This window comes from Phocoena sinus, chromosome 8 (genome assembly GCF_008692025.1).
Source record: "Phocoena sinus isolate mPhoSin1 chromosome 8, mPhoSin1.pri, whole genome shotgun sequence".
In the NCBI taxonomy this organism is placed as follows: Eukaryota; Metazoa; Chordata; class Mammalia; order Artiodactyla; family Phocoenidae; genus Phocoena; species Phocoena sinus.
Genome location: NC_045770.1, coordinates 48,639,167 through 48,658,983, shown reverse-complemented (window position 1 = coordinate 48,658,983; position 19,817 = coordinate 48,639,167). Strand labels below are relative to the sequence as shown.

Here is a 19,817-nt window from a genome sequence, read left to right as displayed (position 1 = left end):
GTTACAATATAATTAGAGAGACAGAAAAGAAAACACTTACAATAAAATATGTTGGGTGATAAATCAGTGGTGCATGCAAGGAACCGAGATAGAAGAAAATAATTCTGCCTAGCCAGAGAAAGCTCTACGAAGGAGGAGACACATGAGCTTCACAAGGGGTATCATAATCTTCTTGTTAAAACAAAGGAGGAAGAGTTTAATAAAGATAGGAGAAGCAAACTATACACAGCAGATTGCAGTTCAGAGTAGAATAATTATAACTTAATCTGATTTCGAAAGCTTCCCACCATTAGTGTTTTAAATCCTTGCAAAAATTTATGTTTTATGTCTTCAACAATTAAGATCAACTTACAGAGATCCGATTAGAGAATAGTATTCAATGAGAAGAACTTTAAACATAGTACAGTCTTTGAAACAGGTGAGTCCCCAGTTACAGACAAAAATATGGCATCTGACTTGAGCCACTTGAAAATAACTTGAATTTCAAAGAAGATTGAATCCAACTATTTCTATGTCAGAAATAATGTTTTTCTTAAGGAATTCCAAATAATTTTTTGCAGGTCTTAATTTTTAAGAGTGTTCTCTTATTTCTAATAGATTATCTCCATCCTTCAAAACAGATCTATTTAAAGAAGCAAATATTTTTATATTCTTCTTCCAAGTCCCGTTTACCCCACCTCAGCCTATCAAATGTAGCCAGCCTGGTTCTAGCTGGACAATTATAAGCACAAATATTATATCTGCAATGGAAAACACAATGGCACTGACTCAATTAATTGATTTTATATATCTATGCACTTTTTTTTTTTTTTTTTACAAATTTCTAAGCCATTTTTACAAATCTCTAAGTAGTAATGTTACTACTAAAGGAACAATCGCTTTTCAGAAGAGGTTTTATGGTAGATTTTACTTGGATAAGCAAAGAATCGAAACGTAAGAACTAACTTTTGGCTTCCTGATCTATGTATCAAACCCACTGCAAAAGATATTCAAGCCATTCTAAGTACTTTGGGGGAACCAACCAGGAAACATACACTGTAAGCTGTTTCAAATATTAATATGAAGAATATCAATCTTGTGCCCTTTCTTTAGTACATGTTACTATTAGAACCTACTATCTTCAGTGGGATAAGTTTGCTTGGACCGCTGTTTACTCTTTCTCACTGATCAATATTTGACCATATTAATAATTCAGATTTCACACAGAGCAAAAAGAGACATGTTTATCCCAAACAAGAACTACAGAGAAGATACCACATCTTTAAATACATAGAATACATGCCATTTATCTATAGCTATAAAGGAAAAAATAGGAGAAAAAGAAAAGAATCCCTAGGAAAATAAAAGGAAATTTTCCTTACCGGTATAAATGCATGTTGCATAGCTTGTTCACATTGTTTTAAGGAAGCAATAGTATCCCACAGAAGCTGATAATTTTCAGCCCGGGAAGCACTTTGCCGCTGCATGGCGAAAGCTAGTAACACTCAAACTGAGCTCAAAGAACCCAGTTGAAGGAGGAAAAAAAAACCCTGCAGATCTGTTACATAAACTTCTTAATTAGATCTGCTACACAAACTGCTATCTTAAGACTTAAAAAAAAAAAAATGTTAATCAGAACATTTCTTTTGGGGGATAACTGGGCATGACTTGAACAGAGACAGATGTTTTCATTGGGAAGGATTTTCATTCCCACACTTGTGAAAAGCAATCCCATCAGTGTTCCCCTGTCTTTACATGGGTCTGGCGAAACTGCACATACCATAAGTGTGTGGGGGGAAAGAAGTAGGAGGGAGAGAGATGTAAAAAAATATTTCCACCAGAAGATCTGGGTGGCAGGCCATGGAGGTAGAATTTGAGCAGCTTGTGAAAAGTAGTAAAATTGAAGGGGTGGGTTACATATGCACATATATGTACATAGGCAGGTGTGTACACTTGTCGGCTCTGTGTGAAACACATGCGTTCTCACAGTGTCATTTAATATATCCAACTCGCCTCTCAGTTTAGTTATGATCTAGATGTGATATATTTTCCATCTAGAGAGTATTACTGCCTTTATTAACTACAGTTATTTATCTGGGATTATTTCTAAAGACTAGCCAGAAAGTTCGTGAGCATAAAATGCAGTCAAATATTTATATTAAAATTTAAGAGTAATTAGAAGGTCTTTCTCTTGTCTTATATATTAGGTAAGAGTCACATTTATTTCTTCTTCCAGGTAGAATTTACATAAATAATGCCAGGAGAATTGAACCTTCACATATTCTTGGGAACTGAGAGTGGGCTACACATAATTGGAACGTGTTAATCCCAGAGAAATTGCTTGCACACTTTAACAAAAAAGGTATAAGCACTAAATAAAATCTGAACAACAGAATATAGCAACACATTCTGAGTGTTCCTTAACTTAAGCCTACAAGGTAAGGCTCTACTAACCTCCTCCCTCCCCCACAGACTCTGTGGGATCCTCGAGGCAGGTGGTAATGCACCTTGTAAGGTGCTTGAAGTTCCAAAGGAATCTATGCTCTCAGGGCTAGTTACACAGCCAACAATGGGGATATTTATTCAAGTATTTCTAGAGGTAAGGGGTAAACTGAGGGCAACACACAGCATAATGAATAAATTGTGCTTTTAATTGACCTAGAAAATCCAAGGAGTGTAAAACAAGGTACAAACTGTAGGAAACAGTGTGATAACATAAATGAAGGATTTTTGCTGTATTATTTTTAGAAGAGCTTCATGATTTGGGTTACCTAGTTTTTCTGCATTTGTACCCTGGTGATGGTGGATTAGTTCATACTAATGACTTGGTGGTGTGAAAGTCTCAAAGGCAAAGTTTTCCCCTTGTCTCAATTACTTTTCAATTTGGAATTGAAGGAACTGCAAGTAGAATTGATCTTTCAAAATTTCTACCTGGGCTAATTTGTAAGGAGATTGTTTTTCCTTAATATTTCATGAGTACACACCATGAGGTTATTGCCACTAGACAGTTCATTTTTCCATATCAATTCAACCAACCTTCTCTTTTTCTCATTCATGGTGTTCTGTTCAGCTCACACCCACAGTCCCTCCTCTGCCTTCATTCCTGCCCTTATACTCTTCTATCTGCCCCAGTCACATGCTTCTCCCTCATGCACTGTCAACCAGCCAGCCCACAACTCCCAGAAAATATTCCTTCATTAGTAGATGTTCCATATTTATCAAACAGCAGGAAAATAAAAGTTGCTTTCTAAGTTATCCTCCAAAATTCTAATCTATTCTTTCTGAATTCCCTGAGCAAATGTTCATCATTATTCCAGACCCCAACCTCTGGGTCTTCTGTCATGCCTTGGACTACTTCTATCTCTTCTTCGACAGATCCCTTCTGCTTTTCATTTAAGCAGCACCTTTTAAAAGGTCCTTCTTTCCTACTCTTTCACAAAAGGGTAGAGAATCCACAGTCTCTGCATGTAGGACCTCTACATAAAAAATGCCCCTGGAGTCATGCATTCATTCATTTATTTGTTGGTCCAACAAGCATATCAAGCATCTCCCATGTGCTATACTTTTTCATTGTATTACGGGCAAATGGATATCAGATGTTGATTTTGTCTTTAAGGAACTTAGAGTTTAACTGAAGGGATGATACATGGGCACAAATAACAAAAAGACAAGTTAAAAAAGGATAAGTGCCATAAAAGAGGTAGTATAAACTATTCACAAAACAATGAAAAAGAAAAGTTACATTAACTGGGAAAATTAGGGCAGCTTCCAGAAGATTTAGCACTTAGCCAGAGCTTGAAGTTAGGGTAAAATTTGGACATGCAGAGATAGATCGGGGACATTCCTGAGTAAGAAAAGGTAGAACAAAGGTACAGAGTGGGAAAGATCATTACTGGTGTTTTGGAAAGAACATGACACCAAGAAGGGTTAATACTCAAGATTGTTACTGGAGCCAAGTAACAATTATTGAATAAAATTATTACTCTTGAATAAAAAGTCAGTAGCTTCCTATTCCTAATGCTAATCAATCTTAGCTTTAACTAATTCTTAGAGCATCAGTGTGCATAAATTCGGGGAAACTAAACCTCATGAGATAGTAAATTTCATATATTTAGTCCTCATTCTTTAAAATAGGAATATTGATATACTTTTGGAGGCTTTAGGTGGCTCAATCATTTAGGCCATATTGCTTAATTATTTAGTTTTTATTAGGTGCATATAGCGTGTTTTGCACTCATGCCCCATCACTTCTATAAGTTCTAAAGTCTATTACCTTTGGTATTCAAATAGAGTCCACCACGAGTCTTACCTGATCTAATATTTGACATAATTCAATTTTGCTCAGTTTAACAAACATTTACTGAGCTCTACTATGTGCTAAGCACTGTGCTAGAAACACACAGTACAAAGACAAATATTATATAATTTCAATTCTCTGCTTCAAGAACCACTCAGTGTGCATTTGCCTGTGCCCGCAAAGTAGAATGTTGTACGTATTTTTTTTCCTGCTAGCACAATGCCTGATATGTAATGGCTACCATTTTTCTGTTAAACCCTTAGTCACTAGGCCATATGTCCATCATATCTAAATATACGGCCATGCTCTAAATTGGATTACAGGCCTCAGAGTGTCTGAAAGTACCTTTTATATGGTTGGTACTATTGCCATGCTCAAAAGGTCTGCATTTGAATGCTTTCTGCTAGTGATTGGTTTAAATATAACTTCATGACAATAAAAATGGAGTAACAGGGCTTAGATTTACATTCCTATCTGGAAAAAAAAAAAAACTGAACAAAATATATGAAACAATGAGTTTCAAAAATGGACATCAGAGAACAAAAAGTAGTGAACTCTAAGAGACAGGAAACAAACAAGGTAAGTCTTATGATTGCCCCTTTTACAACCTTGAATGTCTAGGCCACATTGCAGGAGAGTGGATCCAGTTGGAACCCAGTGGACTTGATGAATTGAGGATATAAAATTGGTTTTCTGGAGAAACCAAAGCAACAAGGAGAAATAGTGAAATTCATGATTATAGTTGGTGATTTTATTATCCTACTCTGAATAATTAATAGAATAAGCAGGCAAAATCTATAAGGATATAGCAAACCTTTACAAAACCATCCATCGAATTAGGCTAGTATACCTTTAAAAAACATTTCACCCTACAACAGCATTCTTTTCAAGTGCTCATGGAACATTTACCAAGGTAGAACATATTCTGAGCCATAAGTCAAATTTTAATACATTTAAAAGGATTCAGGTCAAAGAAAACATATTCTCTGATCATAGTAAAATTAAGTTAGATATCAACAATAGAACAATTTCTGAAAATTCCCAAAATATTTTACAACTAAATCACACACTTTTAAATAACCATTGGTCAAAGAAATCAAAAGTAAGTTAGAACGCATTTTGAACTGAATGAAATAAAGCCACGACATATCAACATTTGTTAGATGTCTTTAAAGCAGTAGTTAAGGGAACATATATATCACTAAACACCTATATTTGAAAAGAAAGAAGGTCTCAAATTAATGATCTCAGCTTGCACCTTATTAAAATAAAAAAATATAGCAAATTAAAATCACAAAGCAGAAAAGTTAAAAGATTAGAAGGGAAAATAGAGAAAATAAATAAAACTAACAGCTAGTTTTTTTGAGAATATCAATAAAATTTATAACCCTCTAGCAAGACTAGTGAGGAAAGAGAGAAGAAATAAATTATCAAAATCAGAAATAAGAGAGGTTGCGTCACTACGGATTCTGCAGCCATTAACGGGCTAATAAGGAAATCTCAAAAACCACTTTATGCCAATAAATTTGACACCGTATATGGAACAAATTCCTTGAGAGATGTAAACTACCAAAGGTCACTCAAGAAAAATAACTACACTAAATAGCCATACCATATATCTATTAAAGATATGGAATTTTTAATTAAAAACCTAACCACCAGGAAACCCCAGGCCTAGATGCCTTCTCATGAATTTTATTTAAGGAAAAAAGAATAATTCTATACGAATTCTTTCAGAGAACTGAAGAGGAAAAAATACTTCACAACTTGTTTTTTGAGGACAGCATTACCCTGGTACCAAGCCAGATGAAGATATTACAAGAAAAGGAAATATTCATATGCCCTCATTAGTATATATGAAAAAAGTTCTAAACAAATTTTAGCAAATTGAATCCACCAATATATAAAGGGGGTAACGCATCATAATCAAATAGGTTTAACCTCTGAAAATGACTTAATATAATTCATCATATTACAAACATTTAAAGAAAATAACCAAACAACTAACCAACCATATGGTCAATAGGCACAGAGAAAACATTTTGCAAAATCCAGTATCAATTCCTGGATAAGAAAAAAAAAAATCTCAGGACAAGATAAGGATGTCTCTTTTCACCACTTCTGTTCAGCATTGTCTAGAAGGTTGTAGACAGTTAACAAGTCAAGAAAAAGACATAAATATTGGAAAGGAAAAAATAAAAGTATCTTTCTTTATATTTGACATAACTGTCTATGTAGAAAATCTCATAGAATCTAAAGTAAACTTTAGAATTTATAAATGAGTTCAGCAAGGCTGCAGAATACAAGATCAGTATACAAGAACCAACTGTAGTTCTCTTTACTAGCAATAAATAAATGGAAGGTGAAAAAAAATAAATTTATAAAAAATATAAAATACTTAGGGATAAATTTATAAAACCACAAACCTTTCCTCAGTGAAATTAAAGACATATAAATGGAGAGATATGAAGTTCCTGGGTAATAAGACTCACTATTTTTAAGATGTCATACACTGAAAATTAATTTATAGGTTCAGTGCAATGCATACCCAGTCAAAACCCCAACAAAGTTATTTGTTTTTTTGCTTATTTGTTTGCTCTAGAGAAACTGACAAGCCAATTCTAAAATCATATGGAAATTCAAAGAATTTAGAGTAGCCAAAACAACTTGGAATAGCACAGAACAAATGGAACAGAATAGACACTCCAGGAATCAACCCACACATTGACAGCAAACTGATTTTCAACAAAGGTGCAAGGGCAGTTCAATAAAGAAAAGGTAATCTTTTCAACAAATGATGTTGGAACAATTAGCTATCCATATACAAAATAACAAACTTTGATGTATACCTCTTAACTACATATAAACTCAAAATAGATTATAGACCTACATGCAAAGCCTAAATAAAACTTCTAAAAGAAAACATAGAAAATCTTTCTGATCTAAGGGTTAGATACAACACCAAAAGCACAACCATAAGAGAAAAAAATTGAAAAATTGGACATCAACAAATGGGAAATTTTGTTTCTTGAAATACTGTTAAGAGAATGAAAAGACAAGTCATAGAACGCAAGCAAAACTTATAAACTATATATTTAACATAGGATTTGTTTCTAAAGTATATAAAGAACTCTCAAAACTCAATAAAACAATCCAATTAAAAATGAGCAAAACATTTTAACAGACACCATCAATGAAGATATATATGTATCAAACAAGCATGTGGAGGAGTATCAACACTGTGATTTACTAGAGAAATAAAAATTAAAATACACTAATTATTAGAATGAATGATATTAAAAAAGACGGACCATATCAAGAATTGGTAAAGATGTGGAAGACTGGACTTCTCATACACTGTTCGTGGGAATATAAATGCTACTTTCCCTTTGGAAACAGTTCAGTGGTTCTTGAAAACTTAAACATGTATCTAGCATGATTTAGCCATTCTAATCCTAGATATTTATCCGAGAGAAATGAAAGCATATGTTTATTCGAAGACTTACATGCAAATATTTATAGCAGTTTTATTTGTAATAGCGAAAAACTGGAAACCACAGGTGAGTGGATAAGTGAATTGTGATATATCCAAACAATGGAATACTATTCAGCACCAAAAAGGAATGACCTATTGATACACATAACACATGGATGAATCTAAAAATAATTATGCTGAATGAAAGAAGAGAAATAATACACACTGTATGGTCCCATTTATATAAAATTATAGAAAGTGCAGGCTAACCTATAGGGATAGAAAGGAGAAACTGGGAATGGGGAGGTACAATGGGCAGGGGGAGGGAGTTGGATGAAGAGATTACAAAGAGGCATGAAGAAACTTTTGAGGGTGAAGGATATGTTCATTATCGTGAACGGATGGTTTCATATGTCAAAACATCAATTTGTACATCTTAAATATGTGCAGATGGAAGGAATATCAATAGACTTCACTGAAGCCATTTTTTAAATTTCCTTAAAAAGTTCCTAGAAAAACCCTCAGGATGTCTCAATCTCCTGGACTTGATCCAAAGTGACAATTTCTGTTATCATTTAATGTTTTAATCTTGTAGTTTGATCCATCTGTCCACGGTGGAGAGGGGGTTAGAAAGCACTGACCTTCCCGCAGGAAGGGAAGCAAAGAATATAAAAAAGTTTAACTAGAGGAAAGGGCTGAGATTTCATATCCAGGGGCCTTACTCTTTGTTATGATTCTTGCCCTAATAAGCAGTAAGACCTTGGTTCAGTCGTTTTGCTTTGACAAGCTTCAATTACTCATCTACAAAATACAGACGTTAGACTCAATCATCTCTCAAGTGTCCTTCAGAGCTATAATTCAGTGATCTATGGATAGATTTTAATCCTCAACAATCCCATTTTTCTCTCAACTAAGCGTTTACAACTATGGCCTTAAATTTAGCAAAAATATCCCATGCAATTTTGAATTGTACATTATCGTGTATGCTGATAATCTCTCTAGTAAGACAGTAAACTCTTGAGGGTAGGCTCCTCCATCTTAACATTTCTGGTTTCCTCATAATATTGCACATTCAGAGCCTACATCATTGTAATAGTGACATTGTAATTGGTACTAAAATTATAAAGATAGAAATCTACCATTGTACTTCTTAAAAAATTACTTTCCCATGCAGCACCCATCTTATTCCCATGAAAGTATTATTCTCAATTTACAGATAAATAGGTCCACAGAGGCTAATGTAACTTGCTTCACCATGTACCAGCCATGTGACCTTGGACAAGTTCCTTAGTTTCTCCTTTGCTCCCGTTGCTCATGTATAAAATAGAGATGATAACAGTACTTATCTCATAGGACTGTTGAGGATTAAATGAGTTAATATTTATAAAACTTTAGAGCAGAGCCTAGCATACAGTTATCGCTGTTATTCTTTGTGAAATTACTTTATTTTAACTTATTTAATAAGTAAGAATTAAATAGTAAGTAAGTAATAAAGAAAGAAGACCTAAGATAAATTCATATTTTTTGGCTCTTTGTTCAACACACGTTTGACCACTGATCGGAAAATACTTAGGTACTTGCAGATTCACCTTTCCTGACAACCACACCCCAGTCTAAGTGTGTATCCTCCTAATGTTCTTTCTCCCTGAACCCTGTTTCTTTCCTTCACGGTTCCTATCTTAATTTGGAATATATTTATTTATTTACTTTTAATCTCTAGTCTCCCCAAGTAAACTGTAGGATCAGAAAAGCGAAGCCAGTGTACAGTCAGCGCCAGCACAGAGCCTGGAACATCACAGACTCTTTCAGTGTTCACTTGATATTATTTTTATTAATAGGGCCTAAAATAGATAAAAGCATATTAAAACTTCAAAAACATATGTTAGTATATTTACCCAAATCTTCTGTATTTCCAAAGATCTCTGGTGAGTTTGGCCATGGCTCTTATCAAAAGCTCATATCTGACCCATTTTCTCCTATTTAAGAAGAGTGACACTTGTTTTTTTTGATGGGGTAAGACTCATGCGACTTTACCAAAATAAAAGAGAGCATGAACTTTTACTGTATGCAATAGTGTTCCAGAGGGCATGATATGACCTGTGGGATACCAGAATTCTTACAATAGAGAAGTGTGCTATATATTTGATCAATCAGTCAGTATATTTCATATGTGCTTAAGAGATGCAAGTCATTGTGGTAAAGTGCTATTCCGTATACTCTGCAGTCTGGAATCATAAGCCCAGTTCTATAAGGGAGAGAAAGCAGAGGATCCCAGAGAAGCTGACTGAAGCAGGCAGGGCAACAGGTCTTCTTTGAACGTAGTTCTACCGAATGCCAGGTCACAGCATGTAAACCTCAGGCCAGAGTTAAAGCTAGGGCCAACCCGGGATAGAACTACGGGGCAGATCAAATCTGTCTTCCTCATCTTTGCCCACTTCAAGAGACCTCAGCCCTTCTCCTCTGGACTCTCCTGACAGAAGGAAAGCTACACAAACTCATTTACAGGACAGTATTAAGAATTTACTGTCTAACCAACAAGGACCTACTGTATAGCACAGGGAACTCTGCTCAATATTATGTAACAACATAAATAGGAAAAGGATTTGAAAAAGAAGAGATACATGTGTTATGCATAACTGAGTCACTTTGCTGTACGCCTGAAACTAACACAACATTGTTTTTCACCTATACTCCAATATAAAATAAAAGGTTAAAAAAAGAAAAGAATTTTCTGTCTCCCCTCCACCCACTTGCTTTCTTGACTCCTTCTGAGAGCAAGGTCAATCTTATTCATCTTTTTACCCCAGGCCCTAGCACATTACCTAGCATATAACAAAGGAGAGCAAAGGTTTGTTAAATAAATGGATGGATGTTAAAAGCACTGTACTTGATGTTTATAACAACAGGAATTCCTTATATGTGTAAAGCATATTTCGAAAGACAAAGCACTTTCACAGCTAGGAATTCTCTTTCCTTTTACTTTTTACCCTCTCTCTTTTTACTCATTTAAATATTAGTATGCCAATGGATACCTCATTTATATTCTTGGCCCAGATTTCTTTCCTGAATTGGATATCCTGCTGCCTGCTGGTCATCTGCACTCAAATATCTCACAGACATCTCAGACGGAAACGCCTTCAAACTCTGAGCTCTATCCTCCTTCCTCCCCCTCAAATCTGCTTCTCTTTCATTTCCTCATCCGGTAAATCCCAGCTTCTTCCACTCAGTTGCTCAAGGCAGATGTACAGGAACCCACAATATCCACTTCATCATGACCCTCCCGGCCCTGCACGGTCCCACCCCTTGGTCTTTCACCAATGTCATCTTGTGCTACCTCCCCCCACTCCTTTCCCCAGCCCCACAGGCCTGCTCCTAGCACTTAGGCTATGATGAAGTGCATTCTCATGTCAGTGCTAGTTACCCTGCCTCAAATCTTCTCCCACCTCTTCTCCAGAATTATCTCCCACTTATCCTTCAAATCTCAGTTCTACTGTGCATTGTAGGTGGCTTAGCAGTATCCCTGTCCTATACCCACTAGATGCCAGTAGCACTCCTCTCCCCGAGTTGTGACAACCGAATAGGTCTCCAAGCATTGCCAAATGTCCCCTGGGGGGACAAAATCATACCCAGTTAATAGCCTCTGCCCTAGACCTTGATCAGGATATTCCATCATAGATTTTCATAGAACCTAGTTTATAAATCTTTTTTGTGACTTCTAGATTATTGTTGGACTACCCTATTATGGATAGAGAAGAGTTCTTTTGTTTATCATTTTACACCTGTACGTACAGTGTCTAGCGATGAGATAGGTGTTTAATGAACGTTTAATGTTGAATAAATGAATGAATTTGGTTATTGCAAAAACCTTATGGTGTATGTATAGACAGAATTAACACAGCCACTTTAAACTGAGGTAACAGGTACACTGAATGGTTAAATGACAGGCATGCAAATCACACTATCAATAAACGGCTGATACGGGACTTGAACTTAGGTTTTACCACGCTCAGTTCTTACCAGCATAGATCAGTTTACTACCATTACCATTTTTGAACCTTCTCAGGTTACTTAAGCTCTCTCCCTTCCAAGTTCTCCACTGCATTTTGTCCTTGCAGTATGTGCAGGAGTAATATCGACCTAGCACCGTCTCAAAGGCTGAAATGCTCAGGGCCTCACAGTGGCTTACGGTGACGCCTCACTACGATGCTTTTTAAAAATCACGGCATATTAAATACAAGAGGGAGGTGGTTAGGGCTTCTCGTGTTGTCATAGGAATGCAAGAGGGGAAAAAAAATCAGTAACTCTCGGGAACGAGTTTGCTTTTATGGTACGCTTAGCCTTGTGGTCCACGCTAGTAAACGGCCTAGAGAAAAATAATCACATGACAGGTTAAGATACTCTGATCTTAACGTAGGCATTGCCGAATTAACTAGAACGTGAAAGAACTTCTAAGGATACCTGATTGAAATCTTTTATTTCCATGTTGCTTAAGCATACCCAAGCAGAAAAGTCTCAGCTGGAAATAGAAAGTCTTCTAAACTGCACTTTCAACATGCCTAATACACTTCTATTTTCCAAGGTTTTGAAAAGCAGGATTTATACAGCACAGTTACTCAATTTTTTTTTTTCCAAACGTTTTTTAATGGCCTAAGTGCTTTGATAGCCAATATGGAAGTAGCTGAGGGAGGGGAGGGTACACTGTTGGGAGGTATACCTGACACAGAGGTGCCCTTCAGCCATGGAGAGGAACTGTGTTGGTGGGCTTTGTGGTGGTAGAATCTCCTTACTGGCAGCAAAGGGCTTCTCTGCAACCAATGCCTATTCCTTCCCAGCTCATGGAAGAGGCAGAGAGGATAGTTAAGAGTATAAGATCTGGAGTCAGATTTCCTGGGCTAGAATCCTAGCTAGACGGCTTTTTAACTAACTGTCTGACCTTGATCAGGTGACTCTACATGCTGGACCTCAGTTTTCTCTTCTGTAAAATGGGTTTGAGAATGGTATTTATGCCATGTGGTTGTTGTGAAGATTAAATGAGTCGGCTTATGTGACTAACATAAAATAAGTACCCGATAAATAACCATTAGCTATTAACTTTCTTCTTTACCTAAACATATTTTTATTTCTGTGTAATGCTAAGCTCTGTCCATATGTCAGATATTTATCATTTCACTAGTTCATAAGCACTTCAAGAATCTGATCTCCATTACCTTTTCTTTATCATATAAGTATTTCATTTGATTCTTAAAACAATCCCATGAGGCTGGTATGGTTGTGCCCATTTTACAGATAGGAAACTGAGACCCAGACTGATGTACCTATGATTATGCAATTAGACAGTGGCAGGGCCAGGACTAAAGCATTGGTCTTCTTAGGAATATTCTTTTGCTCTGTTAACACCAAAGAATTTTTTTTTACAGATTCACTTCTTGTCTCAACTCTTTTTAAGATATCAAAATGGCCCTAAAGTAAAGCTCCCTGGAAGTCTGCCCTCTCATTTCCTTCCTCTAATCGATACATCTCCACTGGGTAGCAACATCTTTTAGTCTGTTTGCATAAGTGTCTCTCTGTCTCAGCCTCTCTCTCCTTCCCTACCTCTCCCACTCCCTTTTTCTCTTTTCTTTCTCCCTTATCTCCACCTCTCTCCTTTCCTCCCCCTCATCTCTCTTTCTCTCCCGTTCCCTCTCCCACACACACGCGCACAAGCACAAACACTCAGAAATATCTTATTGGTCTATTTCACATGGAAGGAGAGGGTAGTATTAATAATGACTTTGAGGTTTCCAACTTACGTGAGACAACTGGGGTCAGGTGAGAGCCAATAAGAGGTAAGCCTGGATTACTAGGGCAGGCAAGGGGCAAGGATTAGATGAAAAAGCAAAGGAGGGCTTCCCCGGTGGCGCAGTGGTTGAGAGTCTGCCTGCCAATGCAGGGGACACGGGTTTGTGCTATGGTCTGGGAAGATCCCACAGGCCACGGAGCGGCCGGGCCCGTGAGCCATGGCCGCTGAGCCTGCACGTCCGGAGCCTGTGCTCCACAACGGGAGAGGCCACAACAGTGAGAGGCCCGCGTACCGCAAAAAAAAAAAAAAAATAAAAAGCAAAGGAATAGAGTTTGGATTAAGAAAAACTAGTATAAAGAAGGAGACAGTCCTTGATTCTAGTAAAGCTTACAGGCAGGGAACAACAGCAATTAATAAAAAATCTTGCTGGGGGACAATAATGGGCCTGTGTCTGCTGCATTAATTATTTACTGAGTAAATTTGGGAAAATTAGTTAACCTTGCCAAGCCTCAGTTTCCCCTCTTGTAAATTGGGAACCATAATAATGAACAATAATGTTATCAATCTCTTGGGATTATTGTGAGGACTGAACGAATTACTTATACTTAACACTTCTTAGAATAAGTAATAATAAATAAATGTTGGGTGTCATCAATATTATTATCATTATCATTAACACCATGAATGCTGTCAGGAAGGAGAAAGTACAGAAGGCTTCCAGGGTAAGGATGATAAATATCTGTTTGATACTTTAGGCAATAATAATCTACAAGGAGAGAATAATTTTTATTGAAAGAATATTTACAGCTATTTGTTAAGAGACTAGAAAGGTAAGTACCGCAGATGCAGGGAGTTCAGGTAGGCTTTATTTACAAGAACCAGGTGATTTTCTGCTAGAACAAGAGATAAATCCAAGTCTCAGAGTCATGGAAAGCATTTATTCTCAGCGCTCATGAGGTTCTGGCCTATTCATCCCAAAATGAAGTTGCGTGTGGAATGCTAATACATCAATGGCAAAACCCCCAATTAAATGAACTAAATCATTTGAAATTATACTATGAAGTCAAGACAGTAACAGGTAAACTATTCCAAAGTCGAAAGTCCAGCACCATCATCACAAATAATGGGTTTCACCAAAATAAGCCTTGCAAATTTGATTTCCCTGAACTATGTTGATGTGATCAAAGGTCAGTTAGCATGGGGATTGCAAACATTTAGAGTGGGGTGAAGCTTTTGTGATATTCAGTTTTACAAGCACTGAGACTTAAATATTACTCCTGTGAAGAAATATAATGTTTTGTTGTCTTCAGGATTCTTTTTAAATCAGCACTTTCCCCATAAAAAAGTCAAAAAGCAAGGCCCTTAATCATGTCATGTGCTTTTTGATGTCCTTTTACTCAGCAACAATTTCATTTAAAAAACATTTCAATGAACATTAATTGAACAGAAACTGTCAACTTTCCTTTCATAATGAAAGGAAAACTGCTGTGATGAAGAGTTTCTAATCATTATATCTAATTAAAAAGTTAATCCTTAGGTTTCTCATTTTTAAGTCCTTTCAAATGTAACAAAAGAATTGCTCTTTCAAAGACAGGAGACAAAAGCACAGCCATTAGGTAACACTACTTCTATGGTAAAGTCACAGAACTGGAATTAAAGAATATTGGCCCAAGCTATTGTGATGGAATTAGGAAAATTACAAGAATCAACCAAATCTTGGCCTTCATTGACCTGTGTTTCTTAATACAGAAAAATCCCATATTGTACCATCAGTGGGGGATTGAAAAAGAAATTGTGATTTAAGTCTTCTATACAATGGAGAGAGAAAAATGGGCTCTGCATCCCAGCTCATGGGGAATGTGATGTGACTCACTACCTTAATATGAATAAAAGTAATCTTTCGAGGTCCCGAGCTAGGAGCAAATTATCATTCTAAATAAGTGAGCCTTTACTCTAAGGTCCAGATTCACAAGCAATCTTCTACTATCACCCTCCAACTTTCCGGAGCCCAGTGGAGAAGCAAGGAGAGAATCCTAGATAATTATGGGAGATGATCCATCCACACATGACTGTCTCACTTGCATGATGAGTATGAGGATGGGAATGGTTCGGAAAGCCTGAATGCAAACTGCAGGACTCTGAGCAGATTGCATTAACCATTTCTACTTCCAGTTTATATGTTTTAAGAACTTTAGGGTGCTACGTGGTGATCAAAGGAAGAAAGTCTGTTCCAAAGTGCCATTTGCTGGATGGTCAACAGGCAATGGTAAACAGATCCATCATCTGGCAATGCATTTTATAAGGGGACTTCCCTGCTTTTCATTAACAAGGATCAGCAAGATCACTCTTGGCAACTAAGTTTTACTCATTCTGATAATATGCAATGTAGCCTCTAACCTATTACAAAACAGTCCTCACTAGAAGCTGAGTATCTGCAGCTCTGAAATAAGCAAATACTATTAAATGTCAACTCAATTATGGCCTTCGCTGAGCAAAGTGAACAATCTTCCTAATGGATCTTACTCTTCCTTCCTGAGTTCTTTCTAGATATTTGCCTCTCAGGGAAAGGAGGGTTAGAAGATTGAGCAAATATCTTTTTGCAGAACACTTTTTCATATAGGAACCTTTTAGATTTTATCGATGTCCTTCCTTCTGCCTTCAGTGTACTTGCTTTTCGAGAGGTAAATACTGTGTACTGAAAAGGAGTGAGAAACATAAAGCCCTTGCTCTGTTCCTGACAAGATGTGTATGACCAAAACTAAGCCTTTTGACTTTTCTGAGCCCTTATTTTCTCTACTGTAAAACAGAAATAATAATCCTTGTTAAACCAGGGATCTTAGGGGCTCAAATAAAAAAATATGGAAAAGCTTTGGAAACATAGGGAGTATAATTTTTCTCTGTGAGGGAAAGAAAAAGGGATTTAGCATTTATTGAACATCCACCAAATACCAGGTACAACACTAAGCTCCTTCTGTACTACGGCTTTTAATAAAGTAATCCCATGATACAGGCATTGCGCCCATTCCACAGGCAAATAAAGGAAGTGGTAGAGAGATTGAGTAACAGAGCTAGGGCCGCAGAGCTTGTTACTTGTAAAGACAGAATTCAGTTCAATTGTGTCTCTCTCTAAAGACAATGCTCAGCTTCCAGAAAGTGAGAATTATGCTTTTGGTAACACAGTGTAAAAATGCAGGAATTGAGAGTGAGTCAGCAAAAGCTTGAACTCTAACGCTGCCACTCAGTCAGTGTTGCCATGGGTAAGTTGCTTAAATTCTCTCTGAAGTTTTGTTGTCTCATCTGAAAATGGGGAAGACTAGTGACTAACCCACACAGTTGTTGTGAAGATTTCTAGAAAAAAATGCATACGTAGCACTTAGCAGGATACTCGTCGCAGGGTTAGCATTCGATACACATCAGTTATTATTGTTCTATCATTTAAGAAAAATTTGTTAGCAACCAGCTCAGTAAATGATCCAGGAAAACCTCATAATTCCTTATAATTTACTCCGGGTATTTTGAAGATGAGGTAGATTTTATCACATACAACTAAACATTGACTAAAATGATTGGAGGTCAGCTGGGTGAGCTCAGATATATCAGATTGAAGGCATAAATCCAGTAAGATATATGGGAAAAAGATAAAGATAATACGGAATGAATGAGGTCAGGAAAAAAGAAGGAATATTGCCAAATAAGACTAAATGGGCGATGCATAAATCTTAAAATTAAATATGTTGACTGACAGCTAACCTATAGTCTACCTGGGTTTCCCATTCATATGCTGTGTAACTTACATCAATAACATCTCAATGATATGAGACATAAGGTCTCCTCAGTGAAAGCATTCAAAAGTCAATATTAAAATGCTAAATTCTAAATATATACTCCCCCTCATCTATTTAAAAACTTATTTTAAAAGGCTAAAAAACACGAGTGTGAGATTTTGTCCTTATGTTATGACTTTTATACCTGTTTAATTTATATTCTGAAAAACAATCTCAGTTTACAGATAACCCAGGGATAAGGGAGGTATAAGGGTTCATCTAAGAACAACAGGCCAACTTGGGTTTGAATATATGCTCCACTGATAGCTGGGCAAAGTTCTGTGAACCTCTCTATTCATCTGAAAAATGAGAGCAATACCTTCAGTTTCTCAGAGTTGTTGTGTAGATTAGATGAGTTAACAGGAACAACTTTCCATCCCAGCTAGCACCTAGTAAGCGGTCATCGAAGTAAGTAATTTTCACTTAGTTTCCTTCTATGCAGTTTAGAAAACATCTCTATTTATTAAGTGCCCACAAGGTTCTAAACTCACTCTTAGGTATTGGTGAAGCATAACACAGCTCCTGACCTTCAGGATTTCACAGACCAGCTAATCATTTCACTAAATTGACATCACATGCTACAATGGAGTGAACATGGAGGGTAATGGAAAATAACATAGTTAAGTTGGTTAGGAGTCTAGGGGAGATGGGGAATAAGCAAACTAGGAAAAGCTACAGACAAAAAGAAATATCGTTGAGGCTGGATGGGCAGGGGTAGCCAGAATTCCACAGAAAGAAAGGGGAATAAAGGATTTCCCAGGCTCAGAGTAATGGTTTCAAGTAGAAAGACTTCCCCAGTGTAATGCTCTGGATCTCCTTCTCCATCCCCACAAGGAGAAGGAAGTTTTATGCTGGCTAAGTTTGTAAAAAGGAACTGGGGATGCTCAGCTCACTTATTCCTCTTGGGAGCTGGTCAAGCTGCATGAGCCTTGCATTCTCTTTTGCTATAAGGTAAGCTTAGCAAGGCAGACTGTGGCTCTGCAGAAGTTGGCAGTTTGGGGTACGGGGGTAAATCAAGAGTTCAGAGGATTTGGGTAAACCCATTTTAATGCCTGCCATGGCCATTTCCTCCAACCTAGCTTTTAGCAATAATAAATTTGATTAAAAAAAATCTCTATCAGAATCTGGCACCTGTCTTATCTGGTTTTAATCTTAAAAATTTTAAAAGGTGCTAATTACTAAGCCTCCTCAAACTTGATAGAGAATGAAATTTGGAAACAAGAGAGTGCATAGTGTATTCAAAATGTGACACCATTTTTTCAGAAGAGTAATGTACTTAGGAAGGAAAATGGAGGAGAAACTGGTTTTAAGGTTTAAAGTTGGTCAGTCAGTGGGTTACGGGGCTTCTCTGTCACTTTAAGGAATTTGGACTGTATCCCATGTGCAGTGTGGCGCCACTGAAGGATTTTAAGCAGAATGACAGACACTTTGTGGGAGGAGGGGGTATTAGAAATTTTCTGACAGCTTGAAACGGATGGGTTTTGTGGTGCATTGGAGGCAAAAGGCCAGTTTAAAGACTGTTCCAATACTCCTGGTAAGATCCTTGTGAATAGATTTAGTCCTTGATTCACTATTGATTTCTAAATTCCCTTATAATCTAAGAAATATAAGACAGAAGGTCAACATAACTTACTTTGAAATCACAACTTTAAAACATCATAAAGGCCCAGGGCCGGAGGCTGGGGGGAAGCGGTGCACAATGAGAGTTCCAATAAGAGGGATACGCTAAAGCTCAGCTGTTGCTGAGATGAAGAGATGACTATGTGACCAATCTAGAACTCATCAGAAATAATCACACCTAATTTAAAAAGCATTGTCTAAGAGACAAGCCAAATTTTCCCAGTCCTGCAATAGTTAGATGTTCTGCAGAAAAAAAAGATACAAACCTCCCGTAAAATACCAGCTTCTCCCTCCTTTCCTGTGCCGACATCATCACCACCAGAAAAAGAATACGCACATAATAGCACCTATATACCAGACTAGGACATAAAGGGTTCAAGAAAGATACCACATGACATGATTCATCTAGTGATGTAATCCTGTAACCAGATAGGAGGCAAGTTCTAGTGGATAGAAAGCAGCACTGAAAAATCACAGCTGCCTGCCTAACTCTGGTCCAGGTTCCTCTTGCTAAACAAGCACTCTGTTTTTAATTTATCGAGTAGTACATGTTTATATCTTAAAGTTATTATGCATAAGTAAAAGCGGGTAACTTGAGCTAGCTTTTTGAAGAACATCTCTCGTTCTCTATCGTAGAAATAAGAGATGAAACTTAGGAATGCAATATCCTATTTCTTTATTCAGCAATTATTTAGGAAGGACTTATTGAATGTCACCTATTGTGTGGGATAAGTGACAGATCCGTCCTCCATTCTGTTGGAGAGAACAACTACACCAGACACACTGGACCCTGAGCTTGGGAGTGAGGGTTATCCTTAAATCATCTTCGATTGTCTTCCAAAT

At 37.0% G+C, this 19,817-nt stretch overlaps 1 protein-coding gene across 11 annotated transcripts in view; it reads right to left on the bottom strand.

Moving 5' to 3' along the window:
- The window catches only part of DLG2 (discs large MAGUK scaffold protein 2), a 2,048,212-nt gene that overhangs the window by 776,910 nt on the left and 1,251,485 nt on the right, over window positions 1–19,817 (bottom strand). For 2 of the 11 annotated variants that reach the window (XM_032641322.1, XM_032641320.1), the window contains exon 1: window positions 1,362–1,491. The exons of 7 other annotated variants lie outside the window; for them this stretch is intronic. In XM_032641322.1, the coding sequence (XP_032497213.1) occupies window positions 1,362–1,466 (105 nt within the window). In that variant the 5' untranslated portion in view covers window positions 1,467–1,491. Of the gene's footprint in view, window positions 1–1,361; window positions 1,492–19,817 lie in introns of those variants that run through there. 2 more of the 11 variants (XM_032641324.1, XM_032641325.1) reach the window with 1 other exon arrangement.